At 37.5% G+C, this 17,038-nt stretch overlaps 1 protein-coding gene and 1 pseudogene across 10 annotated transcripts in view; one reads left to right on the top strand and one right to left on the bottom strand.

The window, feature by feature from the left end:
• CLASP1 (cytoplasmic linker associated protein 1) overlaps positions 1 to 17,038 on the bottom strand; it is a 316,174-nt gene that overhangs the window by 108,451 nt on the left and 190,685 nt on the right. For all 10 annotated transcript variants that reach the window (XM_077153522.1, XM_077153515.1, XM_077153516.1 and 7 more), the window contains exons 9-13: positions 8,708 to 8,860; positions 4,957 to 5,030; positions 3,808 to 3,900; positions 1,371 to 1,516; positions 334 to 469 (exon numbers count right to left, since the gene is read on the bottom strand). In XM_077153522.1, the coding sequence (XP_077009637.1) occupies positions 334 to 469; positions 1,371 to 1,516; positions 3,808 to 3,900; positions 4,957 to 5,030; positions 8,708 to 8,860 (602 nt within the window). The remainder of the gene's footprint in view (positions 1 to 333; positions 470 to 1,370; positions 1,517 to 3,807; positions 3,901 to 4,956; positions 5,031 to 8,707; positions 8,861 to 17,038) is intronic.
• Positions 10,805 to 11,067, top strand: LOC143676754 (cytochrome c oxidase assembly factor 6 homolog pseudogene; annotated as a pseudogene).

Below are 17,038 nucleotides of genomic sequence, written 5' to 3'. Positions count from 1 at the left end.
CATGATACACCATATCTATAATTCACATTAAGGAAGACAAAATGCTCTCAGGCTTTATGTGGGGAAAAAGGGCCCTACTGTATACACAGTATGACTCCAACTATATACAAAGAATGAATTGGAGAAAAAAATACACTAAAATATTGGTAATGGTTTTCTTTTACATGATGGAATTATTTCTTTCTTTACCCTTTGCTCTATTTTCCAAAATCTGCATTATTACAGCTAAATGCAATAACACTTGAATGAGAAAAATGCCTCTAACATTCCTTATAACACACTGACATTTGCCACTTGCTTATTGTTGTATATATGGCCTTAAAAGAAACTTACCCGAATGATTAACCTGACAGCTACAACACCAGATGTGGCCATAATTTTGGCACTGTTGGGAATTAAATTAAAGATGGTTGGCATGATGGCTTCAGCTCCATGATCAAACTTATTCCCCAGAACTGATGACAGATGCCTACAATAAGAGTGAATACTGGGCTGTAGTTATATTTCTCATAAACACTGAAGCACAGAAACCTCAACATTTTACAGCCTTCATTCAGACTTATGTAGGGATAAAGAACAAGGAGTATGAGTAAGATACTTTAAAAATACTTCCAACGTGCAAGTAGGAGACTTGGAAAACAGTCATAATCCCAAGAGGTTTTTTGTCTTCTTTTTTTAAAGAAATCATTTCCAATTAGTCTTAAAATAGAAAAAGACAAACAAATCGATCATATACTTTAATAACCCATAAATATGAAAAAGCTCCCTCACTCTTTTTTTTCCCTGTGGCCTTTTACTTTTAACATATAACATTCCTGCTTCACTACATGACTATAGCCAAAACTTTAAACAGCTGCAGTGCCTCTACGCTGATGCCTGATAGGCTGACTTGCATTCTAGCACACAAGTTTTAGCTTTGAACACTGCCACAGGCCTAGCTGAGATGAAATTGTACTGCAGTGTTTGCCTTTAATTTAATAGCTACAGTACTCTTCTGGAAACAAATAAGCAAGTAAAAACTCTGATAAGCACGCTACAGAGTATCCACAGAAATCAAGAAAAATATCTTGTGAGAAACAGAATTTTATAAAAATTCTATTTAGTCATATTAATGGTAACTACTCTAAGTTTAAAATAGAGGCTTCAGAGTTAGATCACTGGATAAAATTAAATTTAAAATGTCTGATACAGTACATAATTGGGTGGGAAATACTGTAAAGGCAGAGACAGAAGAATAATTAGAATGGGTCTTGGAGACTAAATGGAAGTTACATTACGAGACCCATCTGACACATGCAATGAAGAATACAGGAAGCAGTGTAAGAAGTCTGTTTTAAGAGGTGGAGAATTCAGAGCACGGCAATCCTTACCCCAATGTGATACAAGCTTCCCGCACTACCTGAGACCGCAGATCCTTAGCAGATAGTTTAAAGGCTCCATCCAAGAGACGCAAATGTTGAAAGAAGTTATCATACTCAGCAGCACCAGCCAAAAGTAAAGATCGAATCTTTTTTAGCTGAAAGGTTAGAGAATGTGAGAAATATACAAAAAATGCTTCAAAGAGAATATATTGAACAACAGATGCCATCACACAGAAGAGATTAACAACCAAGCTCAAATGCTATAGAAATCAAACTGATATTTAAAAGAATTAAATACTTGCAAATAAACTGAAGAAATCTACATATCACAAATAAAATCAAATAATTTCTAAACTGCAGTATCTGTGATAAATACATTACAATTCTACAAAATGTAATTTTATATTGGCATCATTTTAGTGTATTTTATAAAGTCTCTCATACTAATTATAGAGTAAATAAATCTTCATTTTGGCTTGTAAAAGACCCCCCTAACCTCACCTTTCACTATACCCAATGCCAACTGCCATTTTTCATACTCAGGGTTGAAAAAACAATCCTACAGTCTTTCTAAATTAATCTACACTGCATCATTATTAAAAGGCTAATATAGACATAAGTAGAAAGACAGCCTACACAATGGGAGACAATATTTGGAAACTACATATCAGATAAAGGTCTAGTATCCAGAATTTATAAAGAGATTGTTCAACTCAACAACAAAAAGACAGCCAACCCAACTACAAAATGGGAAAAAGACTTTGTTCGAACAGACGCCTCTCAGAAGAGGAAATACAAATGGCCAAAAGGCACATGAAGAGATGCTCAATGTCCCTGGCCATTAGAGAAATGCAAATCAAAACCACAATGAGATATCATCTCACACCCACCAGAATGGCCATTATCAACAAAACAGAAAATGACAAGTGCTGGAGAGGATGCGGAGAAAGAGGCATACTTATCCACTGTTGGTGGGAATGTCAAATGGTGCAACCACTGTGGAAGGCAGTTTGGCGGTTCCTCAAAAAACTGAATATACAATTGCCATACGACCCAGCAATACCATTGCTAGGTATCTACTCAAAGGACTTAACGGCAAAGACGCAAACGGACATTTGCACACCAATGTTTATAGCAGCGTTATTTACAATTGCAAAGAGATGGAAACAGCCAAAATGTCCATCAACAGACGAGTGGCTAAACAAACTGTGGTATATACATACGATGGAATATTATGCAGCTTTAAGACAGGATAAACTTATGAAGCATGTAATAACATGGATGGACCTAGAGAACATTATGCTGAGTGAGACTAGCCAAAAACTAAAGGACAAATACTGTATGTTCCCACTGATGTGAACCGACATTAGAGAATAAACTTGGAATATGTCATTGGTAACAGAGACCATCAGGAGTTAGAAATAGGGTAAGATAATGGGTAATTGGAGCTGAAGGGATACAGACTGTGCAACAGGACTAGATACAAAAACTCAAAAATGGACAGCACAATACTACCTAACTGTAATGTAATTATGTTAAAACACTGAATGAAGCTGCATCTGAGCTATAGTTTTTTTTGTTTGTTTTATTTTTTTAATATATATATTTTTTATTTTTATTTTTTTCTCTATATTATCATTTTATTTCTTTTTCTGTTGTCTTGCTATTTCTTTCTCTAAATCGATGCAAATGTACTAAGAAATGATGATCATACATCTATGTGATGATATTAAGAATTACTGATTGCATATGTAGAATGGAATGATTTCTAAATGTTGTGTTAATTTTTTTTAATTAATAAAAAAAGTGAAAAAAAAAGGCTAATATAAATTTAAAATAGAATGCAAAAGCAATTCCACCATCTCTGTTCTTGTCAGCCAACCAATGCAAAACAGCCTTCTTCAACTAAAACCATCCCTCACTTGAATGATCAATTCACTTATTTTCATTAATCCACTTTTTCAAAATAGAGGACACATAACTTTCTAGCAAGTGACATGGAGAAAGAAAGAAATATGCAAGGGTATATACCTTAAAATGCCTCTAAAAAGACATTATGCTGGCAAAACAATCACAAAAATCTTTACTAGGGTGGGAGTGAGGGTGTCATCAGACATTGCAGTTATGTTTTTTTAAAGAAAAAAAGGCTATGTGTGAAGGTATAATTCGGCATGCTTTAAAAAGAGAAAAAGAAGTGAGAAAAAGGGTAAAGTGTTAAAAAGAGATATATATTTTTGGGGGGAGGGGTGGGGTGCATGGTCTGGAAATCAAACTCGGGTCTCCTGCATGGAAGGCAAGCATTCTATCACTGAACCACCCACGCACCCTATTTTTAAAAACTACTATTTAAAATTCATTCAGGCTGTGTTCCTAATTTAATAATAAAATATTTGGAATCTTTAAACAAATCTAATGAAAATGTAATCACATGAAGGCAATGGCTTACAGCATTTACTCTTTGCTCCCAATCATGCTTGTCATCAGATAATATTTCCCTAATTTTGTTTATGGATTCCTCAAGGTCCCGGCTGGAATAAATCTGAAAGCAAAATTAATTTGTAATCAATATCAGAAAAATTACAGAGTAAACAAAGGTAATCTTTGAAATACATGAAGTCAAGATCATTTAGTACAGATAGCTCGAGATGATTTCATTTTTAAGATGCATCTACAAGATAACACCTAAACAGGTCTATCTCGGAACTTACCTCTTCCTCACTGTGAGTGTGTACTCTGGACTTGCTGGCCAGGTGTATATAACCCAGCTCAAATATAACTATAAAACTTAAGGGATGATTTCATGTGCAAAAGGAGAGAGACACCTACTGGAAAGAGTCAATGTTATATGAGTCATTTATTACTCAGTGTTATTTGTAACAACCACCTTATACCTATAACTCTAAACACTTTCAAATCTACTTTTTCGTTTATTTCAGCAGCTTCTTTACGAGCTAGGTAGGGACATAATCACCCAAGCCTAAGGCAGCCTGGGAGGCCAAGTGGCTAAGGATGAACCTGAGCTTGATTTAGGCCCACATGGCGGCTAAGCGTTGACACTGAGAGGTCCGTGCAGACAGCAGGCCCCAGGAGTCCAAAGCACGGCCCTGGCCGGCTGAAGAAAGGCCCCATCAGCCCCATCAGGCAAATGGAAACACTGAGGCACAAAGCAGGCAAAAATCTGTGACGGCATGCCGGCTTTTATAAATAACCCTTACTTCGTCTGATGTACAAGAACAGTGTCAAAGATAATATAAACTAAACTTTTTAAAACCATTTTCCCTTTAGCTTTTCAGACACCAAATTCCTTCAATTTTACAAATTTTTCTAAGAAAAATCCAAAAATAAGTGTGCTGCTTTTTCTTTCATCTATCCAGTCATCTGACCTGCTTTACAACAGGTAAAGCAAGCAACCTCAGTTCTTACTGACTTCTGCTCTTCATTTCAACTATGAAAGGCTCCAACTTCTTCTACTCTGCATCAAAGATCTCCTCTAGATTTGAGAATTAAAATTACCTTAACTAAGAAGGGACTTTGCATATGGCATATTTGAAAAATTAAATTTGAAGAACAAATCATACTCAACTATTTCACTCACCTGCACTACAGGTACATCGTCAAATGCTTTTATAAAGTCCTCTTCATCAACAGCACCAGCTCCTTCTTTTGCAGCTATAAAAATGTGTTTAATTAAGCAATGTGCAACACACAATATATAAAACATATCATGGAGAAGACTGAATATACACAATCAAAATCATATTTCGGAAGATTTACAACTATTTCTGTAAAAGGCTTATTAAAAATTTAGAGCATCTTGAAATTGAGAAACCTCACTCTTTTTTTTTTTTTTTTAAGTGTATGGGCTAGAAATCAAACCCAGGTATCTCACCTGACAGCTGAGAATTCTACCACCGAACTGCACATGTACCACCTCTCTGCCATTCTTTTTTTAATCTTACTAACTTTTAACATCAAATACATAAAGCAATTCTATAATTTTATATTCGTTAGTCTAAAGTCATTTAGAGTGACTATTTGCTTACGCAAGGACTGGCTGGGTTTTAAAGGATTTAGATGACTTGTACTTTTTAATATACAAATCTTTTGAAAGTTTGCTAATTTACAGATATAGCAGAAAATTTAATTCTTCAGGGGATAAATTTGATTACTCTATTGCTGGGAAATTAGCATAAAAATTTGTGAGCTGTCAAAAAAGTTCTAAAGAATTTAAGTCTCAAACATTTTGACTTCATATCAGTCCTAAAATCTTTCCACTTCTTTAAACTTATTACTGCGTCAGTTTTTCATTTACTGAGAACAGCACTGGTTTCAAATTTCTTCCCAAAACTTGCCTATTAACTAAATACTCTAAGATGCTTCGTGTGCTTAAAAGTTAATTACTATAGGAATCTCTTTAGAATAGGTAAAACCATAGAACAGAGAGCATATGGCTGCCAGGAGCTGAAGTGAGGGGTAAACAGGGAGTGACCATTAATGAGTACAGGGCTTTCTTCAGAGGAGATGAAAATGTTTTAGAACCAGCTAAAAGTGGTTGTACAGCATTGTGAATGATCTAAAGGACACTGAGCTGTTCGATTTAATATGGTTAGTTTTACGTTATAGGAATATCACCTCATTTTTAAAAAATATAAATAAGTAAAACAAGAAGAATTAAAAATTTAAAAACAAGTCAGGTGCCATCATTTGGGGAAAAAGTTAATTCTTTTAGCTAATATGAGTGCCATACATGAAAACGTGGAGACATTTTATGAAAAATTTTTTCATAACAAAGACTCCAAAACTGATGTCTGTGTGTTCATCTTTGTAATCCCCCATTCATGATCTACACTGAATTGTCTGGCTGCTTTTTCAACAGCTTCTTGCCAGATATGCTATCTGGTGTTGGGGGTCCTGATGGACCACCTACCCAAAAAAAGGGCCAAGAGGCAATTCCTGGTGGCAGTAAATATATAGTAGATTCTTGATGAAAACTACTCACACAGCACACACAGGCTAACTATAAACCAGTACAACACAAAGAACACAACGTTCTTTGTGACTCTCCTGGCCTACAGAACTGGTCCCACTGAATTCCCTCTGCAAGCCAGCCCACTAAACACCACAAGAGGACTCACAGACCAACAACAGTTCGTGAGCTGAAGAATTTCACAAGATTCGACAGGGACACTGATGGCAACAGTGCTACACAAATGGAGAAAGGACGAAAAAGCGGCTGGCAGGGAAGACAGGGCTCATCCCACTGGCATAATCTACGGAGGTGAGCTTTTGGAGGAGGTGTGAGTGAGGGGAGAGAAGGAAAAGAAGTGGTCTGTGCAGAAATTTTCTTCTTTAGGGTATGATGTCACCCAAGTGTAGATCAGAAGAAAAATTTAGAAAAAACTAGTAAGAATAACAGTAAACAAAAAGAACAAGACAAAGCTTTTCCTTCCGGTAGCCTTGGATGTCAATTTCACTTCCTATGTCAATCCACCTCTTCCATCCCAGGTAGAGATGCCATTGGGGTAGGAAGCTGTCAAGCCAAAATTCAGGATTCATGAAAGACCATCATCAGAGGCAGAGAGCATTCTAATGCTAACTCTTCTGTTATGTGTCAACTTGGCCGGGTGATGGTGCCCAGTCATCTGGTCAAGCAAGCACTGGCCCTACAATTACTCCAAGGACGTTTCGTGGCTGGTTAATAAAACCAGAAGGCTGGTGTTCTAGTTTGCTAGCTGCCGGAATGCAACACACCAGAGACGGATTGGCTTTTAATAAAAGGGGATTTATTTTGTTGGTTCTTCAGAGGAAAGGCAGCTAACTTTCCACTGAGGTTCTTTCTTACGTGGAAGGCACAGGATGGTCTCTGCTGGTCTTCTCTCCAGGCCCCTGGGTTCCAACAACTTTCCCCAGGGTGATTTCTTTCTCCATCTCCAAGGGCCCGGGCTGAGCTGCAAGTGCTGAGATGAGGAATGCCAAGCTGCTAGACTATGCTACATTGCGTTCTCTCATTTAAGCACAAGCCAATTAAGTTAAAGGTCACTCATTGCAGCAGACACGCCTCCTAGCCGACTGCGGATGTAATTAGCAACAGATGAGATTCACCTACCATTGGCTCATGTCCACAGCAACAGAACAAGGTGCTTTCACCTGGCCAAGTTGACAACTGAATCTAACTACCACAGCTGGTATATTAAACTATCAGTCAGTTGTTTGCACCTATGGCTGATTATATCTACCATAGATAAAATCAACTATGGGGAGTGGCTTCCACAATGAGAAAATCCAATCACAGTTGGATTTGATCCAATCAGTTGAGGACCTTTAAAGAGTAGGTGATGATTTCAGCAGTCAGAAGAGAGAACTTTCATCTCTATTTCAGTCAGCCAGTCAGCCTCTCCTGGGGAATTCATCAAAGACCTTCATCGGAGTTTCCGGCTCATGGCCTGCCCCATGGAATTTGGACTCATGCAGCCCCACAGTTGTGTTAGACACTTCTATAAAATCTCACATTATTTACAGGTATCTTCTGTTGGTTCTGTTTATCTAGATAACCATTACAAATACAAATACACCTTCCTTTCAGCTTTTACTTGGCCTATCCAACCTTGTTGTTGTTTTTTTTTCAGCATACTGAGTATGCCCCATCTCAAAAGTCCAATTTAACAGTAAGTATGATCTAAAAGCTGTGGCTACAAGGTTATTTTTCTGAGGTAAAAAGTAAGAAATCTGCATATTAAATGGGCAATGTGACAATAAAATGGCCACACATACAGGTTATATATAATCTGAAATCACACTGTCAAGATTTGGGACAGGAGGCTTGGAACATTATGAAATAAATTTTGTAAATTAATCTTCAAAGCCTTAGAGAGCTGAGGTAAGTGGTACATCACCATCCCCTACCACTTCTTTAATTCTCCACCCACACAGGTCTCACAAGTCACCATTCCACTTGTAAAAACAGAACACATTTAAAGGTACATTCTGACGTATGGATATTCTCCACCTTCACAAACAGAAACTGGTTAAAAAGTCAAACAGTAGTTTCAGGTGTTTCTAGTTTCAGACCATCAAATGATACTGTTAGGGCATCCCTCCCTCTTTCTCTCTTTGAGCTCTGCTTTCCTCCCTTTTGGCTCCATTCTCCTACAGGGTCTCCCTTACTGGAACTCAACACAGCAGCTCAAATGCACATCCTACCAGCTTATCAGCATCAACATCACAGCACTAATTTAATTAAAGAAGTGCAAGCAGAAATATTCTGCAAACAGGGACTACTTCACTGCTGAAGGAAGCAAGAAAGCAAGTAGCAGCACCTCTGGTATTAAGAGCCAGCTTGGTCTTACCTGAAGACTTGGATCCAAGAGAAGATGAGCCAAGCCGGCGGGTGGTCCCCATTCCAACATTTCTCCGAGAGCCTGGTGGAGCCTTGGATGATGTAGAACTGGCAGAGGAAGGTCTATTACCATCCACGGAATCTTCATCATCAAAATTTTTATCTGAAATGGAAGCATAGAAATCATTTTTTTTTTAAAAAGGACATTTTGACTGAACCTTAAAATAGTGAGCCCTACAACTTACTATTTGCCTGCCAGAGTCTGAAAAAGTCTCAAATAAGTACAGAATACAACTGCAAAGATCATGGGCTTTCACATATCTAAAACCCCCTCCCATCCCAATTCTGATAAAAAAGAAAATACCTCATAAAACACAACCAAGAAACTATTACTTTTGCCACTTTGGCATATTTCTGACCATTCTTTCATGCATTAAAAAAAAAAAAATAAGCCTATATCACGTTGGAATACTGAATTCTAAATCGCACGTGATGAAATGTTCTTTATAAACACCCTTTTAATGGTACTTTGTGATAGGAAAATGCCACAATTGAAGATGTTATTGTTAGATATTTAGGGTGTTTGTAACATCTTACTATTATAAATAATATTGCAACCAAGACCTTCCTACACACATCTTTGAATTTCTAACAATTTTGAGAATAAATCCCTAAATACAACATTACTGGATTAAAGAATATAAAAAGTTCTTGAGGTATCTCCCAACCTTATCTTCAGAAAGGTCAAATAAATGTATACTTCTCTTGGCAGTTCTAAGAAGTACCATTTTACCACACCCTTGCCAGCACTGAATATTACCATTGTTAAACCTGAACCAATGTGGTAAGTTAAAAAAATGCTGTTGCTTCTTGCAGTTTGAATTTCTTAATTTTTTTCATAAGTTTTATTAATTTCAAAATTTTCTAAGCATCAGTTAAAACCAATCACTATTCCCAAAGGTGCATTTAAAAGAAAAAGAAAAAAATCTTTAGGTTTCTATAAAATCTACACATATATTTTTTATTTTTATTATTTTATTTTTTTATTTATGATACATAACCACATACATTCTTTCTATACGATCATTCCATTCTTGTAATATAATCAATAACTCACAATATCACCACATAGTTGTATATTCACCATCATGATCATTTCTTAAACATTTGTATCAATTCAGAAAAAGAAATAAAAAGAAAACAGAAAAAAATTCATACCTACCATACCCCTACCCCTCCCTTTCGTTGATCACTAGCATTTCAATCTACTAAATTTATTTTAACATTTGTTCCCCCTTTTATTTATGTTTTTAATCCATATGTTTTACTCATCTGTCAATAAGGTAGAGAGATAAAAGGAGCATCAGACACACGGTTTTCACAATCATGCACATTGTGAAAGCTGTATCATTATACAATCACCTTCAAGAAACATGGCTACTGGAGCACAGCTCTACATTTTCAGGCAGTTCCCTCCAGCCTCTCCATTACACCTTAACTAAACAGGTAAAAATCAACATATTTTTAAACAACATTTTGAGGATGTTTAAATCAAGTGGAAAGCTAAACAAAGAACTTAAAAACAAAAACACAAAGTAACATCTGAAGCTGGCAATATTCATGATTTCTGACAAAAGGCATTACTAATAGGCCTGAATTAACCAAAAACAGACACAAAAAGCAATCTCTTTTTTCTTGATCTAGTTACTTCTTAGCTGAATTATGAACAGCTAAGTCTTTTGTCTATTCATGACCCTCTGGTGCTTTAAAACTCACCAACAACCATTTCAATTGCATGGGGGTTTTTTTTGTTTGTTTGTTTTTGGGGTGTGTGGTCTGGGAATTGAACCCGGGTCTCCCACATGAAAGGTGGGCATTCTAACCACTAAACTACCCTTGCATGTATAGGGTTTTTTTTTATTCAATATTTAGGGTGTGAAACACATCCTAAAAAATGTATATATCCCATGGGTGGGAAGGTCTTCGCTACTTGAGCTCCAGCCAACAGAGCGAACCTCACCCACCAAGACTCGGCACCTGCGCCCTTATGATACTGGGGATGAATGACCTTTCCTTCTGAGGGTGCCAAAGATTGATCCCACTAGGAATGGCAGCCTCATCCATGAAGGAAAGGAAGGCTTGCTGGGGAGCCCAGGATAAGTACCAGAGGGGTTCAGATGAGAGTACAGAGGATGTTTCTCAATGCAAGAAATTAAGAAGCTCATTTGAATCAAGGTGTCCCCAACAGTGGGTAAAGTATTTTGATAAAAGAAAAGACTACTTAAAATTCAAAAAAACTTTGAAGCAGGACAATTCCAACCTTCAAAAACAACTGGAGAAGGTGAAAATATAATACACATCAAAAAATAATTTTAAAAATTTTAGATGAAATAAAGGAACTATCTGTCTACTGGGAAGCTCCAACAAGAACATCTGAACCACTGTCATTATTATGCCATGTTGAATAACAGTTATCATTATTCTGCTTAAAACAGTAACACTTCCAGCCTATGAGAAAGATGTAACATGAATGGAATAAATGAGGATGTTATTATGCTCCACTCCAAAATTAACGTAAATTATATCTGGTTTGGCCTTGTAACATGCAGGTACTCTATTCAGAATTGTATTCAGCATCATTAGGCATTAGGGAAATGCAATCAAACTCACAACAAGATACTGCTTCACAGCCACTAGAATAGCTATAATCATTTTTAAAATAAGAACAAACATTGGTAAGCATGCAAGGAAGTGGATATACAGGAACTCTCATACTTTGCAGGTGGGAATGTAAATGGTGCAGCCACTGTGGAAAACAGTTTGGTGGTTCCAGAAGGTTAAGACATATGACCTGACAATGCTTCTTCAAGGTATACACCCAAAAGAATTGAAAGTAGGGACTCAAACACGTATTTGCATACCGATGTTCATAGCAGCATTATTCATAATAGCCCAAAGATGGAAACAAGCCAAGTGTCTGATCAGCAGATGAATGGGGAAAAAAAAAAAATGAGATATCTAAATATAACAGAATATTATTCAACTGTAGAAAGTATGAAGTTCTGTTACATGCTACAACATGGGTGAATGTTGAAATAAGTGAACCAAGCCAGATAGTTTATATAAAAGCATGGATCTTGTATGATTTCACTTATTTAAAATAACTACAATACACAAATTCAGAGAGACAAAGTATATTGCAGGTTACCAGGGGTGGCAGGATGGGGACTGAGGAGGTATTCTCTACCAGGTACAGAATTTCTGTTTGGGGTGATGAAAAAGTTTTGGTAGTCAATGGTGGTGATGGCAGCACAACACTGTAAATGCAGTTAACAACTCTGACTTGTATACGTGACAGTGGTTAAAATGGGAAATTTTATGTTGTTATAGATGTCACCAGAATAAAAATTTTAAAAAGTATTCAGTTATCTGAACTATTTTTAATGGACCAATTTCAATGAAATTGCTGGGATTCCTGCTTCTATGCAACAGCAAGGAGCAAACTTAACCTCTTGTAATGAATAGGTCGAAAATCTGACAGAATATATAGAACAACCATTATCAGACACTGAAGAACAAACAGCAAGACCTGTGATCCCGGAGAAAGGGAAATGAGGCAAACTGTACAATTATTTTCTGCCTGGAGACAATGTCGAGATCATCAGGGATAGGGAGGGAGAACCCTCAGACCGCTCCACAGCCTTCCCAAGTTGAAATAAAGGTTAGAGTTCAGGAAAGCTAAAATGGCTGGAAGTTACAGGGCAGAGTTCAGAAAAGAGGACAACACACACAAAAAGAGAGCTCCAGAAATGTGCTAAGTTCCAACCTAAGCATATGTGGAATGAAACTGCACAAGGTAGGGCACAGGAAAAAAAAAGACCAGGAAGCTGTAAAATGAGTAATTCCTAAAGTTCACACATAGTAGGGAGATGTTTGAGCTCCAACCAGCCAGAGAAGAGAGTTCTTAATGACTCACCTGAGGCATTCAGGGAAGACCCCATAGTAGTCCGGCTAAATTATTCCTGGAGTGAAAGGCACACTAAATCTGCTCTAGCTAAGCGTTAAAACAGGTCTCAACTCAAGGGAATTAGATCTGCAAGTTACTTAAACTGCCAAAACAAAGCATGAAATAAAACAAAATCCAGAAACTCAATAATGTAAGATTCACAAAATACAACACCTAACAAAAAATTCCTAAACATGTTGAGAAGTTAGAATATGTGGCCCAAATCAGGATGAAAGCAAAAATCAGACAAAAGGAACCAACTGAGGAATGAAAGAGATGATGGAAGTAATATATAAGAGCATGAGAATTGTTATTATAAGTATTTTCACATATTAAAGGAAAACATGAGGAAAAAAGATAACAAAAAGGGTGAAATAAAACTTCTGGAGAGGGCAGGTCATGGTGGCTCAGTAGGCAGAGTTCTCCCCTGCCATACTGGACACCCAGGTTTTGATTGATTGCCAGTGCCTGCCCACGCAAAAAAAGAAACTTCTGGAGATAAAAAATAAATGAAAGGAACAGATCCTAATCAAGCAGTTGAACATACATGTAATTAATTGTACTCCAAGGAAGATGGTGGGGGGCAAAGGGTAAAAAAACTGTTTAAGAGTGACAGCCAAAAGTTTTCCAAATTTGATGAAAACTATATAAAACCACAGAACCAAGAAGCGTTACAAATCTGAAGACTATGGCACATACAATGTAAATTACACTGAGGCACATATAATGAACTTACTTAAACCAACAAGTAAAAAGCAGCCGCCGCGGGGGGGGGGGGGGGGGGGGGGGCGAGGGGGGGACCAGTTGGAGAAAAATATTACCTTTGGGAGAAACAAAGTAAAAATGACAGCACACTTCACCAGAAACTATGTAATCCCCAAAACAATGAAATAACACCATGAAATGGTGAAAGAAAAGCATCAACCTAGAATTTTAAAGCAAAAACATCCTTTAAGAAGGAAGGCAAAATAAAAACTTTTTCACACAGAAATAATTATTGAAATCATTTTCAGAAAGAGATAGTCACTCAGAAATATGAAAAAAAAAAGATCTTTGTTTTTTGAAGATGATTGTGTAATGATATAGCTTTTACAATGTGACTGTATAATTGTGAAAACCTTGTGTCTGGTGCTCCTTTTATCTGCAGCATGGACAGATGAGTAAAAAAGATAGATAAAAAATAGACAATGGGGGAACAATGGTTAAAATAAATTGAATAGATTGAAATACTAGTGGTCAATGAGAGGGAGGGGGAGGGATAAAGGTATGGTATGTATGGGTTTTTTCTTTTTATTTCTTTTGCTGGAGAGATGCAAATGTTCAAGAAAACGATCATGGTGATGAATACACAACTATGCGATGATATTTTAAGCCACTGATTGTACACCACGTACAGAATGTACATTTGTTTGTTAAGGTTTATAATCAAAATATTAAAAGAAAAAAACCCAAAAATATGGGTCTACTCTACACAAACAGTGAACCCTATGTTAAACCATGAACTACAGTTAATGGTAAAATTATTAAAAATGTGCTATCATCAATTTTAACAAATGTTCCAGGGCAATATAAGTAGGGTAGTGTATGGAATTCTGCACCTTATGCATAATTCTTATGTAACCCCACAACTTCTCTAATAAAGAAAAAAAATCTAGATTCTGTAAAAGATTAAAAAAAAAAAAAGACAATTGGCTGTTTAAAGCAAATATAAAACCTAATTCCCTAAATAGTTTTCTTTTTTTTATATACTCATATTACGGACAGATATGCTACTGCCTGGAGAAATTGGCCAGAGGAATTGTAATTATTGCATTTATCACTTAAGAAGAAACTTTTAAAAGATGGAAATAGCAGAGCAATTAGCATATACGTGCTAGTACCCGATGCAACATAGAAAATATAGGACAATAAGGGACAGAGAAGGCATGAAGGAAATGGAAATGGTTCTGTTTTTGTCCTCAAAGAGCTTAATATTTTTTACTTACAGGACAGCTACAAAAATAATATAAACCCCTTACAGAGAACTTTAACATACCCTTACCCCCATCCCCCAATACACAGATTCACCAATTTCCACATTTTGCCACCTTTGAAACAGCATATCATCAATCATTATCTACCTACCTATCTATGAATCTGTCAGGGCTTATATTTTTAAACATTAATTATAATGTCTAAATTTACTGAGGATGTCACATGATGATGTACTGTGAATCAAACAACAATGACAAAGAACATCTTTCATCAAATGTGGTAGTTCAGAGCTGTATATACCCAAGTAAAGCATGTTCTTAATTCAATCCATTCTTGGTGGAACTGCTACTCCACCAAACCCAAAGGACAAAACATCAATATACAGAGGATTTTCAGACTTTGAAGGCCAATGGAGCTTGCCCTGCTGGGTTTTGGAATTTTCTGGGACCTGTGGTCCATCTTCCTTCCAATTTCACCCTATAGGAACAGAAATGCCAATCCTGTGCCTATTCTCCTTTGCATACTGGAAGCAGGTAACTTGTTCTCTGGGTCTCAAAGGTCCACAGGCAGAGGGGAATTGTGCCCCAGGACAGACCACACTCATAACCAGTTATGGTGAGACTTTGTAGTTAGCATTGTTACTGCTAACTACAGTAGAAGTAGTTACTGTAGCCTAAGAATGACTTACAGCTTTTGGGATGTTGTGATGGAATGAACGTATTCTGTATGAAGAATGAACATGTCTTTTTGGGGTCCAGAGGGTGGGGTGGGGTGATGTGGAGCTAGCTATATGTACCCAAAAAAAACATGTTCTTAAACTTAATCCATTCCTATGAAGGTGAATTCATCTTAAGCAGGAACTTTTGAGGAGGTCATTCAGTTAAGATGTGGCCCACCTAAATCAGGAAGGGTCTTACTATCACTGGAGTCCTTTATAAGTGGAATGAAATTCAGATAGAGAGAAAGCCACAAAGGGAGTAGCCTGAAGCTGAGCATCAACAGAACCCAAAAGAGAAGGGAGAGACCAGGAGACACCACTACGTACCTTACCATGTGATAAACTAAGGATCAAGGATCTCTAGCAGCCAGCCCCAGAATGTCAGTCTTTAGAGAGAAAGCATCACTTTGATGATGTTGTGATTTGGACTTTCTTTTAGCCTCAAGATCATGAGCCATTAAATTCTTACTGTTTAAGCCAAATCACAACATGGTATTTGCTTAATGAGTCCAGGAAATTAAAACAACCAATAACTATATGGAAATGCTTCCCAAGGAAGAGAAAGCAGGAAAAGGCATATTGAACAGCCAATGCAATGCAGGATTTTAAAAAGTTAGCCCCAAGAGCCTACTATCTTTTTTTCTTATCCTTTGGAAATAAATCTAGCAAGCTTACTGATCTGATTTCTTAACCGGATCAGAAGCAACTAATTCTAGGGAAGAGTGAAAAGGGAGATACAGAAGTCAAGCATGGTGATGTTAAGGAGAAATGACAGTTGATATTCTGATAGTTAAACAGAAATGATAAAAGCAAACATGATTTGCTTATAATGCTGTGACAGCCAGTCCAGTGGTCAAATTAGATCTGTACACTTCACCAGCACAACAGCAGGTGTCATAACAATCACCCTGAGCCAGCAAGAAAACGGAACAGTTATTTGCCACATGGCCTGTATACTAACAAAGAGTAATTCCTAGATAGCTTTATCTGATTTGGAAATTCAGGGAAACATACGGAAAACCATATATGTACTTTCCAGATTAACAGCTGGACACACATTTTTAAACTCAGAAGAAGTTCACGTGTCTGAAAAGAAGTCTGGAGTGTCTGAAAAGGTGTCTGGAGATGGAAAACAATTTGAGCAAATTTAAACTTCTTAATTTAATTAAACAAAGTTAACATTGTTTTTAAAATATGTTTCCCAGCATTCTGTATACCTAGTCATTAAAAAGAAGATTTGGGGGACTTCCGGAGAAGATGGCGGCTTAGTAAGACGCACGGCTCTTAGTTCCTCCTCCAGAACAGCTATTGGAGAAGTAGAAACGATTCAGAACAGCTCCCGGAGCCACGACAGAGAACAAGAAGACAGCGTACCCCATTCTGGAACGGCTGACTGGCGGGGAGAACCCGCTCCGTTGAGATCGCCGAGGGGCGCGGGCTTCCCCGGGCCGGGGTGGCAGGCGGCCGGAGTCCCTCCCTCCCTCCTTCCCAGGCCGGCTGGGAGAATTGGAGAGGTGGTCCCCTCAAGCCGCGGCGGCTGGCGCCCCTCCCCCCCACGCACGGCCCCCCGGACCAGCTGGAAGAATTGGATCGGAGATCCCCAGGCCGCGGAGAACGGCGACCAGGGTCCCTTCCAAACATGT

Source organism: Tamandua tetradactyla, chromosome 3 (assembly GCF_023851605.1).
Source record: "Tamandua tetradactyla isolate mTamTet1 chromosome 3, mTamTet1.pri, whole genome shotgun sequence".
NCBI classification, from domain to species: Eukaryota; Metazoa; Chordata; class Mammalia; order Pilosa; family Myrmecophagidae; genus Tamandua; species Tamandua tetradactyla.
Note: the sequence above shows the minus strand (reverse complement) of the source record. Positions and strands in the feature narration are given on the sequence as shown.